The 25,850-nt window shown below is 39.8% G+C and overlaps 1 protein-coding gene across 2 annotated transcripts in view; it reads left to right on the top strand.

Annotated features, from left to right (window-relative positions):
* Nucleotides 1-25,850, top strand: part of VPS53 (VPS53 subunit of GARP complex) — a 163,977-nt gene that overhangs the window by 49,855 nt on the left and 88,272 nt on the right. For both annotated transcript variants that reach the window (XM_036906231.2, XM_036906232.2), the window contains 4 exons: nucleotides 6,466-6,544; nucleotides 9,090-9,233; nucleotides 9,691-9,833; nucleotides 18,439-18,580. In XM_036906231.2, coding sequence (XP_036762126.1) covers nucleotides 6,466-6,544; nucleotides 9,090-9,233; nucleotides 9,691-9,833; nucleotides 18,439-18,580 — 508 coding nt within the window. The remainder of the gene's footprint in view (nucleotides 1-6,465; nucleotides 6,545-9,089; nucleotides 9,234-9,690; nucleotides 9,834-18,438; nucleotides 18,581-25,850) is intronic.

The following is a 25,850-nucleotide window of genomic DNA, read 5'->3' as shown; positions in this document are numbered from 1 at the left end:
CCAGCTTATTTTTTAAGGTTCATCCATATTGTAGCATGTATCAGAATTTCATTCCATTTTAAGGCTGAAAATTCCATTGTATGTATATACTACATTTTGTTTAATCATTTATCTGTTGACAGGCACTGGGTTGCTTCCACCCATTGGCTGTTGTATGATAGACTAGGCAAATCTATCGTCTGGCATTCATTGTTGCCTATTAAAAATCTGGCCAATCTGGTTCTTATTCCATTGTAAGATAATATATTTTTCTTTGATGTTTACTTTGCTCTCGAAGCATTTGAAATTTTGAGATTTTTGGTGGGGGAATCAAGAATTTCATGAGGACCTAGGTCTTTCTCCATTCATGTTGCTCTGTACTTGCATGTCCTTAATCTGAAGACTCATGAGTTTCTTAAGTTCTGAGAAGTTGTTCTCTAATAGTTCTTTGAGTAGTCTTTATGCTCTGTTCTCTATTTTCTCTCTTTGTGGAATTCCTATTACATGAATATTGGAACTTCTAGATCTTCTGCTGTATTTCTTAATTTTTCTTTCATATTTTGCATCTTCTTGTCCTTTTAGGGTGAATTCCTCATTTCAACCTTGCTGTTTTAATTTATTCTTTAATTGTGTCCGTTCTGCTATTTGGCCTAGCTGTGAGTTTTTGTTTCAACAGTCCAACTTTAATCTTTAGGATCTCTAGTTGACTCTTTTTTTTTTTAAATTTTTATTACGGTATTATTGATATACACTCTTATGAAGGTTTCACGTGAAAAAACAATGTGGTTACTACATTTACCCATATTATCAAGTCCCCACCCATACCCCCATGCAGTCGCTGTCCATCAGTGCAGCAAGATGCCACAGATCCACTATGTGCCTTCTCTGTGATACACTGTTCTCCCCGTGATCCCCCACACCATGTGTACTAAACATAATACCCCTCAATCCCCTTCTCCCTCCCTCCCAACCGCCCTCCCCCAGCCTTCCCCTTTGGTAACCACTAGTTCCTTCTTGGAGTCTCTGAGTAGTTGACTCTCTTTTCATGGGCATAATATCCTCTTAAAACTCTCAGAGTTGCTGTTGTTTCTCTGACCTCTGGTGTAAGTTCTTCAGTTTGTTGAACATTAGAGACTCTCTCTCTTGGTGTTCGCATTCCTCCAGTGTTTGGTGATTCCTAGCAGAAAGCTCATTTTGGCTTTGAGATTCTCTGTTAGTCTGATCAGAACCATACCCACTCCTGACCTGAGTATTCAAGGCAGGGATGTAGCCCTGGACACTGGCTTTGATGCTTCTCTTTCAGGAGCCCAACATATCCCACTGGAAGTTGTCTCAGGGCAACTGCCCTCCTGCTCCTGATATCTGCTACCCTCATTTTTGAGAAGCAGTTTTAAGCAGTCCTTTTTCAATCTTGTCCTACCATCGAGTCCTCAGAGTTTCTAGTTTACCACTTCTTTTCTTGCCTGGCTCTGGATTTTTATTAAAATCTTTTCATTATTATGCCAAGGATACGGGCAGGAAGGGAAGATTGCAACATGTGCTCAGTGTGCCATCTTATAGTGGAAATGACAAAGAACTATTACAGAATGTCATAACAGAGCTTGGCAGAAGACTAGGGAAATCACCCACCCTTTCCTCATCCTTCCGAACTCCTTCACACTTAGAGTTGGCTGATGGCCATATCACACTGGGGGTGCAAAGTAGCCAAGAGAGCAGACAAATAGGGCTTTATGAGCTGCAAGAAAGAAAAAAACGAGGGTGGAGAAGATAGACTTGTTCTCAGTGGATGGGGGCAGAGGGAGTAGGCAGTACCACCTCCCTTTACCCTCATAATAATCCAGAGTTGATCTTTTCCCCCAGTCGCTTATTCTTTCCTTCACGTACCTAATAGATATTTACTTGGCACTTTCTATATCCTGGACCCTGTGCTGGGGTACTGAAAGCATAAAAATAAGAAATACATACTCTCTGCCCTCAAGGAGTTTACCATTTTTACATGGAGAAGAGACACTAATAGAAGATTTCAGTGTAGCATGGATATAACAAAACTGGTCCTTGCTGTACAAGGCATAGCAGGATCTCCAAAGAGGAACTGATGGATTCGACCTGCAGGGGCTGAGAACAGGGGTGATAGAAGATTTCAAGTTTAATCTGATCTTAAAAGAATGGGTAGGATCTTATTACCAAGACAAAAAGTGAGAGGGGGAAAAAATAGAAGAGAAAGAGAAATGGTACTTTGGGAGACAATGGAGAGTGAAAGGCTGCATACATAGGTCGGGTCAAATTTTGCCTTGCTAAAGATTCTGTTCTTTATTTTGTGGACAGTGAAAGGTTTCAAGCAGGACAAGCATGATCTCATTTGTTTTTTGTAAAAGTCTGGTGGATTATAGGTACGAGAAACTGCAGATTGAGAGTGTGTTCTCTAGTAGAAAAGGTAAGGATCTTATCAAGACAGTGACCATGAGGTAGGGGATGTGTTGAAGAGTTGGTTACCAGTTGGTTGTGTTGTTACAGGAATATGGTAGAACTGAGTTTTGTTTATAAAAAAGCAATGTATGGACAAAGAAGGCACTCTTTTAGGACTCTTTGCTTTTTAGCATTTTTTAAAACATTTAAAACTTTTTAAATAAATTTGAAGGAACTTTTTTATCACTGTTGTGAGGACATTCCCCTTAAAAAGAGAAAAACCTAACATTCCATCAATATATTTCGGTGCTGCAAACATGCATTATCATGTGAGATTACTGTGAATACAATTTACTTTTCTTTCAGTTCATTTCACAACTTCAATTGGCAAAAGTTTTATGTAGGTAAATACAGAATATGTGTTATTAAAAAACACTAAAATTAACATGAGAGAAGAAATCTCTAGTTTTTAGTGCTTGACTGCAATTGTTTTTCAAGAGGTACTAAAAGTTTGAGGAAGGTCCAGACTTTTTATTTTTAGCATCATTTCTGGTGACTTTTCCTCTCTTAGGTTTACATAGCAATGGTAGAACCATCTGGAAATGATAGAAATAGCTGTTTGCTTGGAGGAAGGGAAGAAGGCAGGGAGTTACACCCTATGCATTGCTTCGTTTCTCTTATTTAATAGCTTGCTGCCTATAAATTGTAGAAGTCATATGAAAGGTTATGTTCTGAAATCTTTGCCTGTACATTTGAAATATGAAATTCATGGGCCTTGACTTGAATATAGCTATTTCTTCCAACTACCCTTCTGGAAAATGCTTAAATGTCAAATGTAGCGTTGGATGAAGGATTTTTCTTTAATATCATCTTTACATTTCAAATCCTCCTGGCTTAAGAATATCCATGAAAACAGTGTTTCTATTATCAGTCAATATTTCCTGAGAAAGAATGGAATATTCTTGCATTCTCTTACAATCTGTGAAACCCTTGAACTAAAAAAATATTTTTCAGGGCTTTATCTACCCTCCTATACATGAAATATTTTTGACTCATTGGCAGTGGTCATAGTGTAGTGATAAAAGAAACTAAAGTAGAGAATGAAAAGGCCTGGCCAGCTCTGTGACTTTGACAAGTTCTTTCTAAAAGAACTTAAAGTTTCAAAAATGTAAGGGTTTCGAAAGTATACAGATTGAACTTGATCTCAGATCATCCCACTGAGTCACTCTTAAGATTCTGGTTTGAGATTCTTTACAGAGAGCCTGTTTGGAAAGGGAGCATCTGTCTGATCTGACTAATTAACCATTCTGTCCAGTACAGACTCTGTGTATTTGGGAGGTCAGTTTATTGTGAAGTTTTGAGGGTATTTTCTTTAGGACTGTCATTCACAAGGTAATGGAAGCATCAGGGTTACTTTATGCCTGGATGTCTAAATAATTTTCATAGTTTGCTGACCCTCTGCTGCTACCCATTATGCAAACTGACTAACACACTTAGAAGACAACCTTTGGAAAACCGTTAGTCACAAGGCATGCAGGATGCTAGAAGCCAGTTAGTTGACCTTCCTTTCTGGGCAGCACAGTGAATCTTTGATTTCCGAAGAGTGATCAGCACTGAGTTGTCACCACCTAACCAGGCCAACAAGCTTCTTTGGATGCCAGGAGGAATTTTCTATTTACCTTGTTCTCTATTAGTTGTAGATAGATTTCCTAATCATTCTTATGAAAATCATGGTAGCTCAACTCATATGTACGCTCTGCTACCAGTCTCAGCTGATCCATCTCTTTACAATAGGAACTCACCTTTCACTGTTAGAAGAGCAAGGAATGTAAAGGAGTGAGGCCAAACATGTTCTTTAAAGTTCGTTGACTTCTTTCTAGGATCCTGTTTAGGCAACTGACTATAAGGACTAACTATTCACATCTTCACTCTGAAAGTGCATGAGATCATGGTTTGGGTTTAGAAATACCATCTTTAATGTCAATAAGGGAAATGGTTGCTCTTTTATCTGAGTCACCGATAGACACTTCAGAAACTACATTTGTAAACATTTATGTGCAGAAGCTTATTCTTCTGCTCCAACATTAGTTATACATCTAACTTGTAGTCACCTGTAGAGATGGATGTTCTTGCCTGCTAGCACTCTAAGATGGATGCCAGTCAGTACTGGAGAGGACAGTGAAAGGCTTCCGGTCTAGGCCTCCATCGCCACCCTCTCATTTCATACCTATTCTTGGTTGTGACCCATGTTGAGGAAGTGGCTTATGATTACATGGAGTTCATTAGTGGCACAGCTAAGTCTAGACTGTCTCAAGAAATGACTTTGAAAATGGATTGAACAAGATGACAAAGGGGATTTGCATATCACCGTCTGGTACTTCACCCTCTCCTTAGCACTGTAGAACTACTAAGCTTTATCAGAGGCTCTGGTTGTCTTTCCAGGCATCCTAATTTCATATCCAGCAAGAACAGGGAATTAGGGGATGATGGGGTGGTGGGGTGACAGAGGCAGAGCTAGGACCATCATACCACTGAGATGCTCAGGAGCCCTGAGGATGTGACTGTGAATGTCCCTGGCCAGGAATTTCCACTCCAGGAATAGTCCCTGTGGCCTAGGAGGGAACCAGTGGTCACTGTGTGTTGCTAAAAGGAGAGTAGGAACAGAGGGGTCTGAGGCTCTGGAAGCTCTGCCTTGTGGCCTGGCACCGAAGGAGTCTTCCTGGCCTATTATGTGGAGTCACAAGACCTCCAAGGTATAATTTTACAAAAGTGTGTTCTCTTCTGTCCTATATGAGCTCACATGAATGTTTCTCATTGTCTATTGAGCAACTCTGGATGGACAGCCCTGATTCTGATTTAGGGGCTACCCCAGTAATAGCCCATCTCTGTCATTTCTAGCCCCCTTGGAATATGACAACAGCAGCTGCAAACCCACTTGTAAGAGTGGTTTTTAAATGTTTTGAAGATACTGGAAAACCCTGGGAAGTATTTGGAATAAGGCATAATTATAACTATGCCACAGGAAAAAAAAGAGTGTTTTGGATCCTGCCTAACCCCTCATTAAAAAAAATAAATCTTAGTATGTCACCAGGAGCTTCCTAATAGCCAAAGAAACTGTGGTTTTGAGCTATTCACCATTTCAAGAAACTCCATAAAGTTAATTCCAAAGTAACAGGGTGGAGACCAAAAAAGGAAGAACACTATTTTATGGTGCTTTTAGCAAAGGTGAAGTATTTGCCTCGGGCTTAGCGAGTCCAGCTCTGCGCTGGAGTGAGGCGCCCAGTTCCTGGGGGCTGGTGGAGGGGGTGATTGCTGCAGGGGCTGTGACACCCAATTCCTTTCCCATCCCAGCTGCGTCTCCTTTCTCCTCTCTCATCTAAGCTGACAGCTATTCCTTGAGCTCTTAGTATACATGCAAACCACCATGTTAAATACTGCCCTCCCCTTTCCAACTCATTTTCTCTTGTAACTCAGCCTTGGTATTCACAGCCTTCTGAATTGATTTAGGTTCTCATTCAGTGGCCTGCACTTTCAATTTGCAGTTCCTTTTATCATTTAGATCTTTTCCTTTTTACTTAAGAAAACATTCTTTTTGTTCATTTGTCAAAACTTAGGATCCTGATGTTGGTTTCTAGGTTGAAAAACCAACTAACTCAGCAGCAGCATGGAGCCCTCCTCCCATTCTGTACGCCGAGGACAGGAGAGCAGTTACACCAGTAATCCAAAATGAATTGATATTCGATTTGGGCAGTATTATATACCATTTTCCTGCAGCTTAACTACCCCTTAATGACATTATTAAAGATTAACATACACTACCTCCCAACAGGTGAGGGATAACCTAGAAGAACTTTGGGATAGAGAAAATCCATCATGAGAATAAATCAGATGCCTGGATTCTGGTCTTACAACTGCTACTAACTAGTGTGTGGCCTCTCTTGTCTAGCCAGCCACACCTTCCCACCTTCCTGGGTAATCTTTAAAAACTTCAGCAGTTATGACCCCTGTGGATCTTTGCATAATTACTTATGGATATTTGAAAATTGTGCCAAGCAATGATATGTTCTCTTTTCCCTACAGAGTGAAGGCTGCCCAGACTGAGTTAGGACAGCAAATCCTGGCTGATTTTGAGGAAGCATTTCCTTCCCAGGGTACCAAGGTACTCTTACATTTTCCCTCCAGTCTCGATATTATCACCATTTTTGCCTAATTCACACCCACTACAGTTAGTTTACCATTCCAAGAGTGTTTTCTGGCAGCCAGAAGGCTGTTTGCTAAAGGTCCAGCGTTATGAGACCATTCTAAAATATCCCAAAGTAGTGTTGCTTCCTCATCTGTGTCCTTCCAGCACCAAAAACTGAGGATTTGTTTTGGTTTAATTTAATGTGTGTCAAACCTAGTATCACATCTGTCCAGTAAATTCCTTTTTTCTTATGGCTCTCTTTAAAAAAAAATCTCCAAGCTGCAGTGTTTTTTGGGATTGTTATATAACTTATTGGTTTCAGTTTGATAAAAGACAACTGGGAGGGGCATCCACAGGCTTATGTAACTCTCTGAGTGACACAGTTAGGAGACCCCCTTCTAAGGATGAGAACCCTGACCTTTGGAATCATTCCCATTAGCTCTCACTGGTCCTATAGCTGTTTGTGTTGTGTCTGGGAAGCTCACAGTGTTTCACTTGTGAGTTATTGTCACACTTATGTAACCAGCATTGCTCAGTTGGCTGTCATTGTGTTTGGGTAGTGCTTTTAGCTCTGTCCTCCAAATTGCAGCAGACATAATCTAAATGGTTTGCATATGTTGGGGAGGGAAGAATGCTCAGAAGCTTTTTCCTCCCTTCCATTTTGAGCTATTTCAAGAAAAATAATTGTTCAACACAGAAATGAACCAAAGCACGCATGGGCAAGCAGCCTTCCTCACTGCACTTGGTGGGTGGAGATGAGGGATATATGTTCAATTACTGAGCCAAGGAATGTTTCCTGGATCTGCTCTATAATTCAATAACTGGAAATCTCTTAATCATTTTCCTTTGTGCTCCATAAAAGAAATTTAGAAAGTAGGGGGGTGTAGCTGCCCCAGCTTTGCAGATTACTTTCTGTAGGAAGCCTGCTCCTGATGTTAATTGTCTGCATCTATTATGGCCGTCTTCTAGTAATCAGATATCTTATTTGTAAAGCTGTTCCTCTGAGGACTTTGTATTCCTTATTCATTTGATGTAACTGTGGGGAGGTGGATATTGGAAAGCGATTCTGTAAAAAGGGATTGTAAGATATTCACAAATTATAAGCACTAGACTCTTCATAGTCCAGCATCTGCTTTACTATACTCTGCTATCCATCTAAACTTCAAAATGTTTCAGAAAGATGTGCTCCATACTTTATTATTTAGAAGAAGCTAACCATGACCTTTTTTTCAGATCCCACCAGACAAATGAAGTTAAAATGGTTTTCTTTAACAAGTTGCTTCCCTTTTCTCTAGCTGGGTGACCTAATATTTTTTTAAGAGTTTTCTTTTTTCCTTTTTAATGACTGTTGACTTTTCTTAAATGCCTTGTGTTACTACTTACTATTCCTATTTCATAAATGGAAATCAAGATGTTTTTTAAAGTTATCCAAGGTAACCTATTACATCCTTCTTTTTAAATGAAAAAAAATAGGAACCTGTGCATTCATAGGTTTTTGGCTTTGGTGACTTCTCTGTCAGATCAAGCACTTTCATCCAGAAGCAAAAGTTGAGCAGCTCAGCATTGACATAATAGCTACTCAGCATGAAGTAAGTCAGCATTCTAACATGGCTTTCAGACAACTTAGGTAACACAAAACTTAAACTTCAGTTGAGATGGATAAATTGGACAGAATTGACCCCCAAAAAGTCATAAAGATTTGAAGAGCCTTAATCATCACCTAGTTACAGTCCTTTTTTCTTTTCCCTTAATTTTTCAAATGAGTTTTAGTAATTGTACCAGGGCTGTGTGGCTATTTAGCCAAGCCAAGAGTAGGTTCCAAGTGTTACGTTTTTTTTTGCTATGGTCAACACAGCCAACTGTGTTCATCCAGTGAGTTATAAAGAAAGCATCAGCAAGACTGAATTGCCTTCAGTAATAACAAAGGCCTCCACATTGTGATTTATCAGTATAGTCCCTTGATATCCTTCTGTTGTTCTTTTCAGGTCAGGGGCCAATATTGTAATGTTTTATTTACCTTTGGCTCCCTGTCTCAGTGTTTGACCATCAGTGAAACAGAGTTGATGGTTTGGAACCTGGTTTTAGGTTTAAAATGCCACTGCTCCACTGTTTGGCACAAATGTAGCACCTTAAGAACAAGAATTTGAGGTTAGAATCAGGAAAGTGCATATGTGGCATGAGACTGGTGTCATTGTGAATTTCAGGTCTTTTCAACAAGGTGATTTCAGTGTTGGTGTGCAGAAAGCAAATTTTCCTACAATCACTGCTGGCCCTGTTTCCAAACTGTTTCATTGCTGATTCACAGAGTAGCTTTTTTATTGGCTACTGCTGACTAGCTTAGTGATTCTTTCATTGAGGAGCAAGTAACTAAAATATCCGTCCACAGCCGAAGAATGAGTGTCAGGGGAGTGGGAGTAATAATAACTTCAAGAGAAAACCAAGAAGTAGCAGCTGTCAGAGGCCATGAGACTTAAAAGTTGTTTCTGGGTTTTGAACTGGTGCATGTTGTTTGTTTTACCAGAGGCCAGGAGGACCCAGCAATGTCCTACGAGATGCATGTCTGGTTGCTAATATTTTGGACTCCAGAATCAAACAGGAAATCATCAAAAAGTTTATTAAACAGCATCTGTCAGAGTATCTAGTACTTTTTCAAGAAAACCAAGATGTAAGTATTAACCAAATGAGATCACAGGTTATATTTGAAGTTTATTGAAAATTGAAGGCTTTCAAGTCTACTGATTTATACTTTTTAATATTATTGTCTTAAAATGTTGATTGTTAAACCTAGGGGCTGGCTGTGTAGTTCAGCGGTTCTTAACCATTGTGGGGGTCACTGACCCTTTGGAGAAATTAATGAGGGCTACAGATCTTCTCCCCCAAAAAATGCACCTAGGCATAAAACTTTGCATACAGTTTCAGGAAATTTATAAACCTCTGAGGCCCAATCATAGATCCCCAAGGTTAAGAACCATCTGGATCAAGGGAAAAAGTAGCCTAGGTTCTTTGAAACTGTGAGACATAGATTGGTCGTGTTTTTCTTGGTTCTGTGTTTTTGCTTATTTCCTTGAACTGTCAACACTACTTCTAAGCACTGAGGTAGATTTTGCTCCTGCCTTCCTAAGGTTGCCTGGCTGGACAAAATCGACAGACGCTATGCTTGGATAAAACGCCAGCTTGTGGACTATGAGGAGAAATATGGCCGTATGTTTCCACGTGAATGGTACATGACCGAGAGGGTTGCAGTAGAGTTTTGCCACATCACAAGGTAGATTCCAACTCTATGCTGGTTTTGGTGTTAATTGAAATCAATCCCCTGGTCACTAGGGGGTTCCATGTTGTCTTGTAGATTGTGTACCACTTCCACTTTTCTTTGAAAGTCACCATTTAATGAGAACTTCTTTACCTGTGCTGGACTCCTTTCCCCCCACCCCCTTTCCAGTTGAAAGTCAGATTTTATATACCCCAAACCAACTCCCAAACTCCAGTTGTAGCTAATTCCACCTTCTCCAACTTCAGAGTTCCAGTCCTAGAGGAAAGAGTATTCTGTGTGGGGATTTCAAAGACTTGATAGGAAAAATGTGAAAAAAGGTACCCGAGAGCCCTGGGCCAGTAGCCTGTAGCCAGAGCACTTTTATTTGTGGCCTTCAGAGTAATATATATACAACACAGCAGCTAAGTCTGCTGCTGTCTTGGCTCATCAACCACGTCTCCCTATGGTAATTCATCACCCTACATTTTCCCCTATGTTTGTATCACATATATCAGTGTGCAGTGTATATGTATCCATCATCATTTCTTTTCTGACTTGCTAGATAGATAGTTCCATAGGGACATGGGTAATATCTACTTCATTGACATAGTGGACACTCAGGAAGTATTGTTGAACAAATTTACCACTGCTAATACAGTGTTCATCGTCTTCGGATAGTTAATAATACTTGTATCTGAGTGTTCTAAGCATTTGAAAGACCTCTCATTCATCCTGTCTTCAGTTTCCATGGGGGTAGCCCAGGGCCAGATAGTACCTTTATGTGGAAGAAGTAAAGCCCAAGAAAGTTACATCAGTGTATCCAAAACTGAAAGCTAAAACTAGAGTCAACATTTTTATTCTTTACTTGCAACTGTATTACAACAGTGGGTAACTGTGTTTTAATAGTTATATGTCCCCTTCTAATTAACTCCAGCCTAATTTTTTTTTAACGTCCCATATCTAAGCATGACTCAACCATCTTAGAATAATTCATTGTAGTCACTTCCTTAAAATCATAGAGTACAGTCCAGTTGTATACTTTGAGCATACTGTGGGGGGTGGAATTTCTTCAGGGATATTGGCTGTTGGGTTTTTTTGGGATTTTTTTATAGACTTTATTTTTTAAAGCAGTTTTAGGTTCACAGCAGAATTGAGAAGCTAACAGAGATTTCCCATGTACCCCTGCTCCACATGTGCATAGCCTCCCCCATTACCAACATTCCTCACCAGGATGGTAACCTTTGTTACAGTCAGTGATGCTACATTGACACATTATTATCACCCAGAGTCCGTAGTTCACAGTAAGGTTCACTTTTGGCGTTGTACAGTCTATGTGACTGTTATTTTCAGAAACACATTTGCTATCATGGATTTAGATAACCTGTTAGTATTGATTCAAGGTCAGTTGTGGTTGTCACTTTCTAAGTTCTGATAATCGGCAAAGAAAGATTGAACTCCTTGGCTCCTCTCTCTGAGGTCGCCCACACTTTCTAAGTGCATAACCTTTTAATCTTAAACTTTCTCTCTCCAACCTTTCAGGGTGCCTCTCCTTGCTGAGGCTGCCTGCTGCACTTCTCTCTTTAAGTAACTAAATAAAACTTTCACTCTGCTTCAAAAGAAAAAAAGATTGAATTCCCTGAGAAATTGATAACATTCTCTTTAGTCTACAGTTCAGTGACTTGCAAACTAACTCTGTGAAAAATGAAGTCTGCAAGAGACTGGGAGTACAGTAAAGCCAGCAAATCTGCTGTTGTGTCAGCTAATGGCAGGGTTGCTGCCAAGCTTTCATTGTTCGAATTCTGGCTAAAATCCTACAGATACATAATTCTCAAGTAAACTCAGAGACTGTTTGTTTGATTTTGTCATTTATTTGCGTGGGAAGATGATCATAGCTCAGTACTTACCAAGAACTCCCATGTCACTGCCCCTTACAATCTCACGTCACTGCTCTTTACAGTTCTGAAATAGAGTGCACGAGTGGCACATAAGCCTCTCAGGCAGGAACCATCTGAACATGTACACGTCGCTTTTCACGTGGGATTCTGGTCTCTCACATGTATTCACATGGCTCCTGCTTTCTGGGAACAATGGGTATTGGGCTCTCTGAAGAAGGAGGGCTTTGTAATTCAGTCATTAATGACTTGTGAAATTATATAAGACAAGTGCCTTTTTATAAAATACTAAGTAAGTGCTTCATATATATTAACAAATTATTGAAAGGTTTAAAGATATAAAAACAGTAGTAGATAGTAAAAGGAGGAGCCAAGATGGTGGCATGAGTAGAGCAGTGGAAATCTCCTCCCAAAACCATATATATTTTTGAAAATACAACAAATACAACTATTCCTAAAAGAGAGACCAGAAGATACAGGAAAACAGCCAGGCTACATCTACACCTGGGAGAACCCAGCGCCTCACAAAGGGGGTAACATACAAGCCGCGGCCCAGGTCGCGCCCCTCACCCCAGCTCCCGGCGGGAGGAGAGGAGTCAGAGTAGGGAGGGAGAGGGAGCCCAGGACTGCTAAACACCCAGCCCTAGCTATTGGCACCGGGAGCACAGACACACAGTGCGTGGAGTGCTGGATACTAGAGAAACAGAACAGTAAAACCTGCAAGCGGGTCCCCGCAGCCGACACCCCTGGGACAAAGAAAAAAAGCGAGTGCTTTTTGAAAGACTTAAAGGGACAGGGACCCCACAGCTGGACGAAAGCGTCCCGGGACACTCAGCCCAGGAGCTGGGAATGCCGGGGAACTCTGAGTGCCCTAATCCCCTGGGCGGCAGCGCAGCTCAGAGGCCCCTCACGGTGATAAACAGCCTCCCACCCGTTCCCCCTCTGACGCAGCTCTGCCATAGCGGAGCAGCAGCCTGAGGCCAGCCACACCACAGTAGCAGGGCAGAGCTTCTTTCACAGCGGCTGGGCAAGAATCAGACACCCCATCTACGCACAGCAGCCGAGCACAAGCCAATAGGGGTCACCGTTCTCCCAGGAGAGGAAGGCCACAAACTAGCAAGAAGGGACGTTCTCCCAGCTGACACATGCGCCAGCTCCCCACAACTACCTCTATTGCCATGAAAAGGCAAAAGAATTTGATCCAGACCAAAATCACAGAGACAACCACTGAGAAGGAGCTTGGAGAGATAGACCTAACCAATCTTCCTGAAAAAGAATTCAAAATAAAGGTCATAACCATGCAGATGGAGCTGCAGAGAAAAATGCAAGTGCTAACAGACAAAGTAGGGAGGGAGACTACAGAAATAAAACAATCTCTGGAAGGATTTAAAAGCAGAATGGATAAGATGCAAGAGGCCATTGATGGAATAGAAACCAGAGAACAGGAACTGACGCAGAGAGAGATAAAAGGATCTCCAGGAATGAAACAATATTAAGAGAACTGTGTGACCAATCCAAAAGGAACAATATCCGCATTATAGGGGTACCAGAAGAGAAGAGAGAGAAAAAGGGATAGAAAGGGTCTTTGAAGAAATAATTGCTGAAAACTTCCCCAAACTGGGGGAGGAAATAATCAATCAGACCACAGAAGTACACAGAACTCCCAACAGAAAGGACCCAAGGAGGACAACACCAAGACACATAATAATTAAAATGGCAAAGATCAAGGACAAGGACAGAGTTTTAAAGGCAGCTAGAGAGAGGAAAAAGGTCACCTACAAAGGAAAACCCATTAGGCTATCATCAGACTTCTCAACAGAAATCTTACAGGCCAGAAGAGAATGGCATGATATATTTAATGCAATGAAACAGAAGGGCCTTGAACCAAGAATACTGTATCCAGCACAACTATCATTTAAATATGAAGGAGGGATTAAACAGTTCCCAGACAAGCAAAAGTTGAGGGAATTGGCCTCCCACAAACCACCTCTACAGGGTATTTTAGAGGGACTGCTCTAGATGGGAGCACTCCTAAGGCTGAACAGATGTCACCAGAGAAAATAAAATCACACCAAAGAAAGCAGACCAACCAAATACTAACTAAAGGCAAAAAATAAAATCAACTACCCACAAAAGCAGTTAAAGGAAACACAAAAGAGCATAGAATAAATCACCCAACATATAAAGAATGGAGGAGGAGGAGTAAGGGAGAGAAATAAAGAATGACCGGACAGTGTTTATAATAGCTCAATAAGCAAGTTAAGTCAGACAGTAAGATACTAAAGAAGCTAACCTTGAACCTTTGGTAACCACGAATCTAAAGCCCGTGATGGCAATAAGTACATATCTTTCAATAATCACCCTAAATGTAAATGGACTGAATGCACCAATCAAAAGACACAGAGTAGTAGAATGGATAAAAAAGCAAGACCCATCTATATGCTGCTTACAAGAGACTCACCTCAAACCCAAAGACATGCACAGACTAAAAGTCAAGGGATGGAAAAAGATATTTCATTCAAACAACAAGGAGAAAAAAGCAGGTGTTGCAGTACTAGTATCAGACAAAATAGACTTCAAAACAAAGAAAGTCACGAGATAAAGAAGGACATACATAATGATAAAGGGGTCAGTCCAAAAAAGAGGATATAACCATTATAAATATATATGCACCCAACACAGGAGCATCAGCATATGTGAAACAAATACTAACAGAACTAAAGGAGGAAATAGAATGCAGTGCATTCATTTTAGGAGACTTCAACACACCACTCATTCCAAAGGATAGATCCACCAGACAGAAAATAATAAGAACACAGAGGCACTGAACAACACACTAGAACAGATGGACCTAATAGACATCTAAAGAACTCTACATCCAAAAGCAACAGTATATACATTCTTCTCAAGTGCACATGGAACATTCTCCAGAATAGACCACATACTAGGCCACAAAAAGAGCCTCAGTAAATTCCAAAAGCTTGAAATCCTACCAACCAACTTTTCAGACCACAAAGGTATAAAACTAGAACTAAATTGTACAAAGAAAGCAAAAAGGCCCACAAACACATGGAGGCTTAACAACATGCTCCTAAATAATCAATGGATCAATGACCAAATTAAAATGCAGATCCAGCAATATATGGAAACAAATGACAACAACACAAAGCCCCAACTTCTGTGGGACGCAGCAAAAGCAGTCTTAAGAGGAACGTATATAGCAATCCAGACATATTTAAAGAAGGAAGAGCAATCCCAAATGAATAGTCTAACATCACAATTATCGAAATTGGAAAAAGAAGAACAAATGAGGCCTAAAGTCAGCAGAAGGAGGGACATAATAAAGATGAGAGAAGAAATAAATAAAATTGAGAAGAATAAAACAATAGAAAAAAATCAATGAAACCAAGAGCTGGTTCTTCGAGAAAATAAACAAAATAGATAAGCCTCTAGCCAGACTTATTAAGAGAAAAAGAGAATCAACACACATCGACAGAATCAGAAACGAGAAAGGAAAAATCATGAAGGACCCCACAGAAATACAAAGAATTATTAGAGAATACTATGAAAACCTATATGCTAACAAGCTAAAAAACCTAGAAGAAATGGACACCTTCCTAGAAAAATACAACCTTCCAAGACCAAGGAAGAAACACAAAATCTAAACAAACCAATTACCAGCAAAGAAATTGAATCGGTAATAAAAAAACTACCCAGGAACAAAACCCCCAGGCCAGATGGATTTTCCTTGGAATTTTATCAGACATACAGGGAAGACATAATACCCATTCTCCTTAAAGTTTCCCAAAAAATAGAAGAGGAGGGAATACTCCCAAACTCATTCTATGAAGCCAACATCACCCTAATACCAAAACCAGGCAAAGACCCCACCAAAAAAACGAAAATTACAAACCAATATCCCTGATGAACATAGATGCAAAAATACTCAACAAAATATTAGCAAAACGGATTCAAAAATACATCAAAAGGATCATACACCATGACCAAGTGTGATTCGTCCCAGGGATGCAAGGATGGTACAACATTCAAAAATCCATCAACATCATCCACCACATAAACAAAAAGAAAAGACAAAAACCACATGATCATCTCCACAGATGCTGAAAAAGCATTCGATAAAATTCAACATCCATTCATGAGAAAAACTCTCAACAAAATGCGTATAGAGGGCAAGTACCTCAACATAATAAAGGCCATATATGATAAACCCACAGCCAACATCATACTGAACAGCGAGAAGCTGAAAGCTTTTCCTCTGCGATTGGGAACAAGACAGGGATGCCCACTCTCCCCACTGTTATTCAACATAGTACTGGAGGTGCTAGCCACGGCAATTAGACAAAACAAAGAAATACAAGGAATCCAAATTGGTAAAGAAGAAGTTAAACTATCACTATTTGCAGATGACATGATATTGTACATAAAAAACCCTAAAGACTCCACTCCAAAACTACTAGAACTAATGTTGGAATACAGCAAAGTTATAGGATACAAAATTAACACACAGAAATCTGTGGCTTTCCTATACACTAACAATGAACTAATAGAAAGAGAAATCAGGAAAGCAATTCCATTCACAATTGCATCAAAAAGAATAAAATACCTAGGAATAAACCTAACCAAGGAAGTGAAAGACCTATACCCTGAAAACTGCAAGACACTCTTAAGAGAAATTAAAGAGGACACTAACAAATGGAAACTCATCCCATGCTCTTGGCTAGGAAGAATTAATATTGTCAAAATGGCCATCCTGCCCAAAGTAATATACAGATAGGATGCAATCACTATCAAATTACCAACAACATCTTTCAGCGAACTGGAACAAATAGTTCAAAAATTCATATGGAACCACCACAGACCCCAAATAGCCAAGGCAATCCTGAGAAGGAAGAATAAAGTGGGGGGGATCTCTCTCCCCAACTTCAAGCTCTACTACAAAGCCACAGTAATCAAGATAATTTAGTACTGGCACAAGAACAGAGCCACAGACCAGTGGAACAGAATAGAGACTCCAGACATTAACCCAAACATATATGGTCAATTAATATACAATAAAGGAGCCATGGACATACAATGGGGATATGACAGTCTCTTCAACAGATGATGCTGGCAAAACTGGACAGCTACATGTAAGAGAATAAAACTGGATCACTGTCTAACCCCATACACAAAAGTAAATTCGAAATGGATCAAAGACCTGAATGTAAGTCATGAAACCATAAAACTCTTAGAAAAAAACATAGGCAAAAATATCTTGGACATAAACATGAGTGACTTCTTTATGAACAAAGCTCCCTGGGCAAGGGAAACAAAAGCAAAAATGAACAAGTGGGACTATATCAAGCTGAAAAGCTTCTGTACAGCAAAGGACACCATCAATAGAACAAAAAGGTACCCTACAGTATGGGAGAATATATTCGTAAATGACAGATCCGATAAAGGGTTGACATCCAAAATATATAAAGAGCTCATGCACCTCAACAAACAAAAAGCAAAGAAGCCAATTAAAAAATGGGCAGAGGAGCCAAACACACAGTTCTTCAAAGAAGAAATTTAGATGGCCAAAAACACATGAAAACATGCTCCACATCGCTAGTCATCAGAGAAATGCAAATTAAAACCACAATGAGATATCACCTCATACCAGTAAGGATCACCTCCATCCAAAAGACAAACAACAACAAATGTTGGTGAGGTTGTGGAGAAAGGGGAACCCTCCTACACTGCTGATGGGAATGTAAATTAGTTCAACCATTGTGGAAAGCAGTATGGAGGTTCCTCAAAAAGCTCAAAATAGACATACCATTTGACCCAGGAATTCCACTTCTAGGAATTTACTCTAAGAATGCAGCAGCCCAGTTTGAAAAAGACAGATGCACCCCTATGTTTATCGCAGTAGTATTTACAATAGCCAAGAAGTGGAAGCAACCTAAGTGTCCATCAGTAGATGAATGGATAAAGAAGATGTGGTACATATACACAATGGAATATTATTCAGCCATAAGAAGAAAACAAATGCTACCATTTGCAACAACATGGATGGAGCTAGAGGGTATTATGCTCAGTGAAATAAGCCAGGCGGAGAAAGACAAGTACCAAATGATTTCACTCATATGTAAAGTATAAGAACAAAGAAAAACTGAAGGAACAAAACAGCAGCAGAATCACAGAACCCAAGAATGGACTAACAGGTACCAAAGGGAAAGGGGCTGGGGAGGATGGGTGGGAAGGGAGGGATAAGGGCGGGGAAAAAGAAAGGAGGCATTAGGATTAGCATATATAATGGGGGGGCATGGGGAGGGCTATGCAACACAGAGAAGACAAGTAGTGATTCTACAGCATCTTACTACTCTGATAGACAGTGACTGTAATGGGGTTTCTGGGGGGGACTTGGTGATGGGGAGAGCCTAGTAAACATAATGTTCTTCATGTAATTGTAGATTAATAATAACACACAAACAAAAAAACAGTAGTATCCATGTAAACAAATTGGTGTCCTTACTCCTTGATTTCTTTCTTGACTGGTGGGTAATTGCACCTTAAAATTCTTACTTAGCAGATACAGTTCTATTGCCCAACCATTACACTCAGTTGGTAACAAACCTCAGTATTTGAAATTAAAAATATATATAAGTTAACAGTATTTACTTTGTTTAATCTTGAATGATCACTTTGTTTGACAAAATTCTTATCTCTTTATTTTGAAGGACAGAACTTGCCAAGATTATGCGGACCAGAGCTAAGGAAATTGAAGTGAAATTGCTTCTTTTTGCTATTCAGAGAACAACTAACTTTGAGGGGTTTCTTGCAAAACGTTTTTCCGGCTGCACCCTGACAGATGGCACTCTGGTAAGACCTTCTTAGTGGAGGCTGGAACGTGAAGTCGGTGGGTTGCCAGGTCGGGCGTCACCCAGTCTTTACAATACGGTGGTTCCATTCATTGACTCAAGTGGTTAATCCCCCATTCCAGGGATTTTGCTGAATTCATATGAGTACTTGGTATCAATTCATTGTTTGTCCATTAGGCAGTATTTCTGTGTTTTTAGAATGTCCTCTTCTTTCATGTTTTAAAATATCCTGTCTTGTTTTTAGAATGCCCTAAATATTGGCCCCATTTTACAGACTAGTAATTCTGTGTTACAGAGGCTGCACTTAATCAATTACAAATACCTTACTACTTTATCATCTACTGAGTTTTATTACAGTGAGGATATGTTTTTATTTAGAGTTTGTTTTCTTAATGTTTCTGGTGAGCAAACCAAGTCAGTATATCTTTATAAACTTCAAAACCAGGTATACAGAGCTGCATGTCAGAGAGATACCAAAAGCTTAAAGCTCTAGTGTATGATGAACTGAGGACTGTGCCACCTCCATTGGAAGGGTGGAATATGATGTTGGTTAAAATCACTTAATGTCTGTAATCAAAGACCAGATCTAAAGCGTCTGTCTAAAAACCTCTTTTGGAAACCCAGGCTCCCTGCTAACACATCAGTATGTTTTCATCAGATTTCTAGCCATGGGGAAACCAAATTCTTATGTCTTATAGTAATTTCTGTTTACGTCATTAAACACACACACACACACACACACACAGACCTTGAGCTCCTTGAATGCAAGAATCATGGCTGACTCGTCTCTGCTTCCTAGTCATGCAAAGAATACACAGAATTTGTGTGGGCAGGCAAGAATGAAGAGGGAAGGGGGAAAAAGGGGGGGAAAGAAAACAGAGTTGAGAGAGTCATACCTTTTGGATTCCTTGAAAATGGGACTTTTTTTTCTTTTAACTGCTGGTAACAACACAGAAGCGATGTGATTTAGTAGGAAAATCCTTGGGCCAACACTAAAGATAGACTTGTGGTCCAATCCTGACTCTGCTGTAACTCAGTGAACAAATTTCTCTGGTGAACAAAAGGAATAATAGACCATTCATAAATAACAGAGTAAATAACAGAGTATGAGGGGAAATAAGCAAGACATAAAACCCAAAAGCAATAAAGAGAAGTACTGAAAGATTTGGCAACATACAAAGAACAAAATTCTGTTCGGAAAAAAAGACCATAAACATAATAAGGGATAAACAACAAACTAGGAAAAAATAGTTTAAGCTATATAAGACAAATGATTGCTATCTAGCATATATAAAGAATTGTTAAAAATCAATAAGAAAAAGACAAGTAACCCACTTGAAAAATGAATACAGGGTCTAGCAGGAAATTCACTGAATAAATATGGTTGACTAATAAACATGAGAAGAATAGAACAGGATGCTTATTTTCTTAAATCAGGTTGGCAAAAAATTACAAGACTAACAATACAGGATTATAGTGCTTGTATACAAACTGGCACAGCCTTTTTGGAGAGCAAAGTTGTTGTTACGTATCAAAAATTTTAATATGTATGCCCTGTGAGGCAGCAGTTACACATCCAGATATGAAGTCTACTAAAAAGTCCACACATGTAGAGGAAGATGTACCAAGAAAGAGGTGAACTGCAGCCTTAAAAGCTAAATAATTGGAGATTCTATCATTCAAGAATGGTAAATAGAATACAGTATATCCATACTGTGGGGGTAGTGAATAACAGTTTAGAAGTGGTAAGTAGCATGGAGGATTCATCTAGATGTGCTATCACAGAAAAAAACTCTGAGATACATTGTTAAGTACAAAATAGAAGCTGTAGCCCACTACACATAGTGTAATTCCATTCTGTAGAAAAGCAAAAAGCATGTGTATATTGAAAAAAAGGTCTGGAAATGATAGGAGTTGGTGCCTCTGGGGAAGGAAATTAGAGGGAAAGTAGATGGAGGAGCAAAGATTTTTTTTTTTTCCATTTTACTCTGGTATTTTGTTTGAGTTTTTCTTACACAAATGCATTTAGGGAGTTTTTAAAACATACTTTTTGCATTTGCATATTTTAGCAAAGTTATTTTTCAGTTTTTTTTAAATGAGGGAGATGGTTCAAAACAGTGACTTCAAAGCCTACTTCTAACAAACTGTAATGTGGAACCCACACAAAATAATGGCTGACATTTTCTGAGCATCAACTGTGTGTGGCAAACTGTGCTAGGAGCATTTGCCTCTAATCAAATCACTTTGCTTCATCAACTGCAGGAGGCAGGTGCTGTACTTCTGAGGTTGCACAGCTAATAGATAAATTCAGAAAAACTGAGCTCCTCTGAAGCAGGGGAAGAAGGGCAGAGATTGGGCCTGGAGTCTGATTCACATGTTCACACTTCACCTCTACTACTTTTGCTGGCCCCAACCCTTCTGGTCTTAAAATCTTGACTTCAGTGGAATCCCTTCTTTGCCTTCCAAGACCTGCCTCAGCGTTGGTACATAAGGAGCTGGTTTCTCTGAGCACTGGGTGAAGCACGGTGGCTGCTGTACTCAGTCTGAAGGCATACCATAAAGGCTGTGCCTACTCAGGGCCATTCATGACCTTACTAAAATAAAATACAAGGCATTCTTTCTGTACTTAACAAATATACATATATACTCTTCTGCTTGTTAACTCATGTTCAAAATCGGTTTCTTTTTAGTAACAAGGAAAAAAAATAAGTTACAAAAGAAATGAAATGCCCTTAAAGAAAGTGCAAGTCACAAAAGAAAATAAGTAACAGAAGTGCCACTGAACGAAGCCTGCATCTCTCCTAAGAAATATTTGGTTTGGTTGGCTTTAGCACTTGCCTGATTTTCCCATGCTGGCTCTCCTCTCTCCCTTATCTGAACATACTTCTTGCCAGGTTTCAAGCAGAGATTCATGCGGCTCTGGGTTCAGCTCTACAGAAATCTGTTTGGAGACAAGGAGGTTTAAGCACTGTCCACAGGCCCCACCTGGGAATGCCCCCCTGAGCTCCTGTGGCTTCCTACTGGGCAGGCTCTCTGAGCCAGTAATCCAGCCAACTGCACGTGAAACAGGTTCCAGGGAAGGATACTTGAGTAACATCAGTGCCAAACACCCTTTTTTTTGCCGTTGTTCCCCTCCTTTAGCTGGACCCTACTTCCTGGTGATTTTGGTTTTCCATTTAGGTAGCTATAGGATTACAGGGGGACAAATGGCCCTGTTGTGTCTGATGACTGCAAAGCCTGTAAATTGGGCTTGTGTACCAAGGACACATCAGGTCTCACTTGTGCTCGGAAATGCCCCAGAGGTCAAAAGAGCTAGAGTAATGTGGGCAGGGAAGCCCTCCTCTAAACAAGACGAAGCTACTGTACAGGGTAGCCACACAGAGACTGAAAAACTGGCAGGAGCTTTGTGTGTTTTCAAAGACAATGCCTTTTTGTGGGAAACAGGTATAGGAATGTCAAAGTGGCAGGCGGCCAATAGTTAACCAGCAACTGTCTGAGGGAGGAGAAGGCTGGAGGCACTTGCTGCTGGGGCATCGGGGCCTGTCTCCAAGCGGCCAGCGAAGCTCCTGGGCTGCAGCCTTCCGCCTTCCGACAGGCGCTGTGCTCTGTGGTGTCGGTCATGGTCAGCTAGGAACACTGGAACCTTTTTTCCCAGTCCCTTCCTTTCTGTCTTCTGTTTTTGAAATTTTCTGGCATTACTGACTTACAAATATCTCCTCCAGTTGTTCAGGTGTTGCTTCCTCCCCTGTCAAGTTTGCAGAGGGTTTCAGATTACAGTTCCCTGGCCAGAAAATCCTGCTGAACCAGGAGCTCTTTAGTCAGCGGTCTTCTCCACACACTTCTCCCTATCATTCAGCTTCTTTAAGTCAACCCTTTCCCCCTTTGTCTCAGTTATCATGACCCAGCAGCCATTCTGCATTCCAAGTCCTGACAAGGGCTGCTGCATAGCCTTCAAGGATTTTCCCTTAAAGATTTGTTTGCAGAAAGGCAAGAGAATTCCTCTGGTGTCTTCAACAAGGCCAGCCAGGTGTTGGAGAGCTGGCTCACGACACCCCTGCTGTGGAAAGATGTGAAGGTTATGCTTCTCATTGTAGCCAATGTTCACTCTGAGCCTGATCCTGCCATCATCTTGCTGTGGGTCAGTTAGGGCAATACCTTTACCTGTAGCCTGTTGGCTTCAAGTAGCAGGGACGCTCGTGGATTAGTCATTGACTGACCATGCTCCCAACAGACTGGCCAGGGTGGACCAGGGCTCCAACTGGCCTGACTCCCTGTGTGGCTGCTGGGGCCCCACCTGAAGACATGCTGCTCCTTGTCTCCTTACCTCCTCCCAGTGCTGCCTTGTTCCCCAGATATGCCCTGTGGAAAGTCTTCCGTGGCCACCTTTTTATTTCAGGGTATCAGAATAAACTACAAAATGAACCCTTTAACAGAAAATTACTGAATTCCTTGGAAAGTTATAGGGCAGATAAGAAATCAGCCAAGGAGCCATTTTGCCCAGAGACCCTCCCGGCACTGTGAAGACCGATTCACAGTGAAACAGTGAGGATGGGCTTAAGAGGTGATGGACTCACCTGGGAAGATCTGCCACAACTCAGTTCCTAACAGGTCAGTGTGATGCATCATCTTCTGTTCTCTTTTGACATCTGCAACTTTGACATCTGATAGAATAGACTAAAAGAACCTTAAGGACCGGGCTTGTTTTATTTTCAGTGTACCAGCCCTCATAAATTTGTAAGGTCTTATGCTGGAACTCGTACTGGAAGAAGTGAGCTTCCAGTGCTTTTTGCTAATTGCCTAAACTGCTGACCTTTTAGGAGGAATTAAAAATAGTCTGTAAAGTGCCTTGAAATGAAAAGCAAATGTCTGGATGTGATTTAACAATACCCACATGCATTATTAGTCACTTGATGATTAGATTCAAGGTAAACATATTCAGCCTCTATAAAAGAGTAGATTGGTTTAAGATATTTTATAATGGCTCACTGAAGGGAGGGTTTTCTTGTAATAAAATTAAAATTTTTCCCATTTTGTGAGCTGGATATGCCTTCCTCTTGCCCACTGCATAAGTAACCTTTCTAAATAGAATCTTTTTTTTCACTTATAGGGGTCATTTTAATGTACATTTATTCTTGTGAAGTTTTTAAAATTACATTATAAATATAGAAGCTATAGGATTTTCAACCATGCTGTCTGAGCATAATAATGTTTGAAAAGGCTCACTACTTATGAAAGCTCACACAGTGTAGTTTACCCTACACCTCAGTCTTCCAGCAACTTAACACCTGCATTAGGGAGAGTATTTAGGAAGAGGAGGGGCAGGGTCTTGGCAGTTCTGCCATAAATACAAGGACTTCTGTCCTGAACAGGGAAATAGCTTTCTCTTCCTTGGTGAACCCCTGTTACTGTTTAAATATTTCTAAATGGGGCTCTCTTTGAGCCTATAAGAGTATATTCCTTCATTTGAATAGCATCCTCAGAGAAGATTAACTTCTGTTTATTTCTTTCTGAGAAGAAAGTAATACAATATATGGTCAAGACAGAAAATTTGGAAATTATAGGCAAGAATGGAAAAAGCAGAAAAAAAGTCATTCGTTCTCCCAACAGAGATAAGGATTTTAGCATGTTCATTCTATACATTTTACACAAATGAAATTTCACTTTTAAAGTAATTTTTTCTTTGCTTTATTTTTTAAATTGAAATATAATTCCTATGGTAAAATTTCACATAAAACTCACCATTTAAAGTGTACAGCTCAGTTGTTTTTAGTATATTCACAAGATTGTGCCACCATTACAATTTTTCAATTCCTGGACATTTCCATCACCCCAACAAGAAACCCCACCCATCCCCAGCAGTCCAACTTCTTCCTTCCTCCAAACCCCAGGCAACTACTAATCTACTTTCTGTATTTATGGATTTGCCTATTCTGGACATTTCATATGAATGGAATCATATGTGGCCTTGTGCACCTGGCTTCATTTGGCATAGTGGTTTTTCAAGGTCCCTCTATTATGTAGCATGTATCAGTACTTAAGTCCTTTTCATGGCTGAATAATATTCAGTTGTATACAGGCATACCTCATTTTATTGCACTTTTCAGATATTGCATTTTTCACATATTGAAGGTTTTGTGGCAGCCCTGCATCAAGCAGGCCTATCAGTGCCATTTTTCCAACATTAGCTGCTCATTTGGTGTCTCTGTGTCATATTTTCATAATTCTTAACAGTATTTCAAACTTTCTCATTATTATTATATTTGTTATAGTCATCTGTGATCAGTGATTACAACTTGGTGAAAGCTCAGATGGCTAGTATTTTTAAGGATGCACTATTTTCTAATGTACATACATGTTTTTTTAGACATAGTCCTATTGCACAATAGACTACAGTATGGTGTAAACAACTGTTATTTGCACTAGGAAACCAAAAAGTTCCTTTGACTCACTTTATTGCAATATTTGCTTTATTATAGTGGTCTGGAACTAAACTACAATACCTCTGAGGTATGCCTGTACATTTTGTTTATACATTTACCGGTTGATGGACATTTGAGTTGCTTCCATGTTTTGTCTATTATAATGCTATGAACATTCGTGTATAAGTTTTTGTGTGATTATATGTTTCAGTTCTCTTGGGACTATATCCAGGAGTGGAATTGCTGGGTTATATGGTAACTCTTGCTTTTGAGGAAACACCAAAGTGTTTTCCACAGCAGCTGCACCATTTTACATTCCCATCACTGACATAGGAGCATTCAGATTTCTCTACATCCTCACAATATTTGTTATTGCCTAGGTTTGTTTTTGTTTTTGTTTGTAATTATAGCCGTCCTCATGGCTGTCCCATTGAGTAGTATCTCACTGTGGTTTTGATTTGCATTTTCCTAGTGATTAATGACATTGAACATCTTTTTCATGTGTTTATTAACCATTTGTATATCTTCTTTAGAGAAATGTCTATTTAAGTCCCTTGTCCATTTTTTAATTGTGTTTTTTTTTTATTGTTGAGTTTCAGGAGTTTTAAAATATATTCTAGATATATTCTATATGTCTTTATATATACTGCCATATATCAGGTATATGTTTGCAGATATTTTCTCCCATTCTATTGGTTGTCTTTGTACTTTCTTGATAATATCTTTGATATACAAAAATCTTTGATTTTAATGAAGTCCAGTTTGTCTGTTTTTTCTTATTATTTGAGTTTTGGCATCAAATGCAAAGTCACAAACATTTACCTATGCTTTGTTTTAAAAGTTTTACAGTTT

This window comes from Manis pentadactyla, chromosome 4, assembly GCF_030020395.1.
Source record: "Manis pentadactyla isolate mManPen7 chromosome 4, mManPen7.hap1, whole genome shotgun sequence".
NCBI lineage: Eukaryota > Metazoa > Chordata > Mammalia > Pholidota > Manidae > Manis > Manis pentadactyla.
This window is presented reverse-complemented; position numbering and strand designations above follow the sequence as displayed.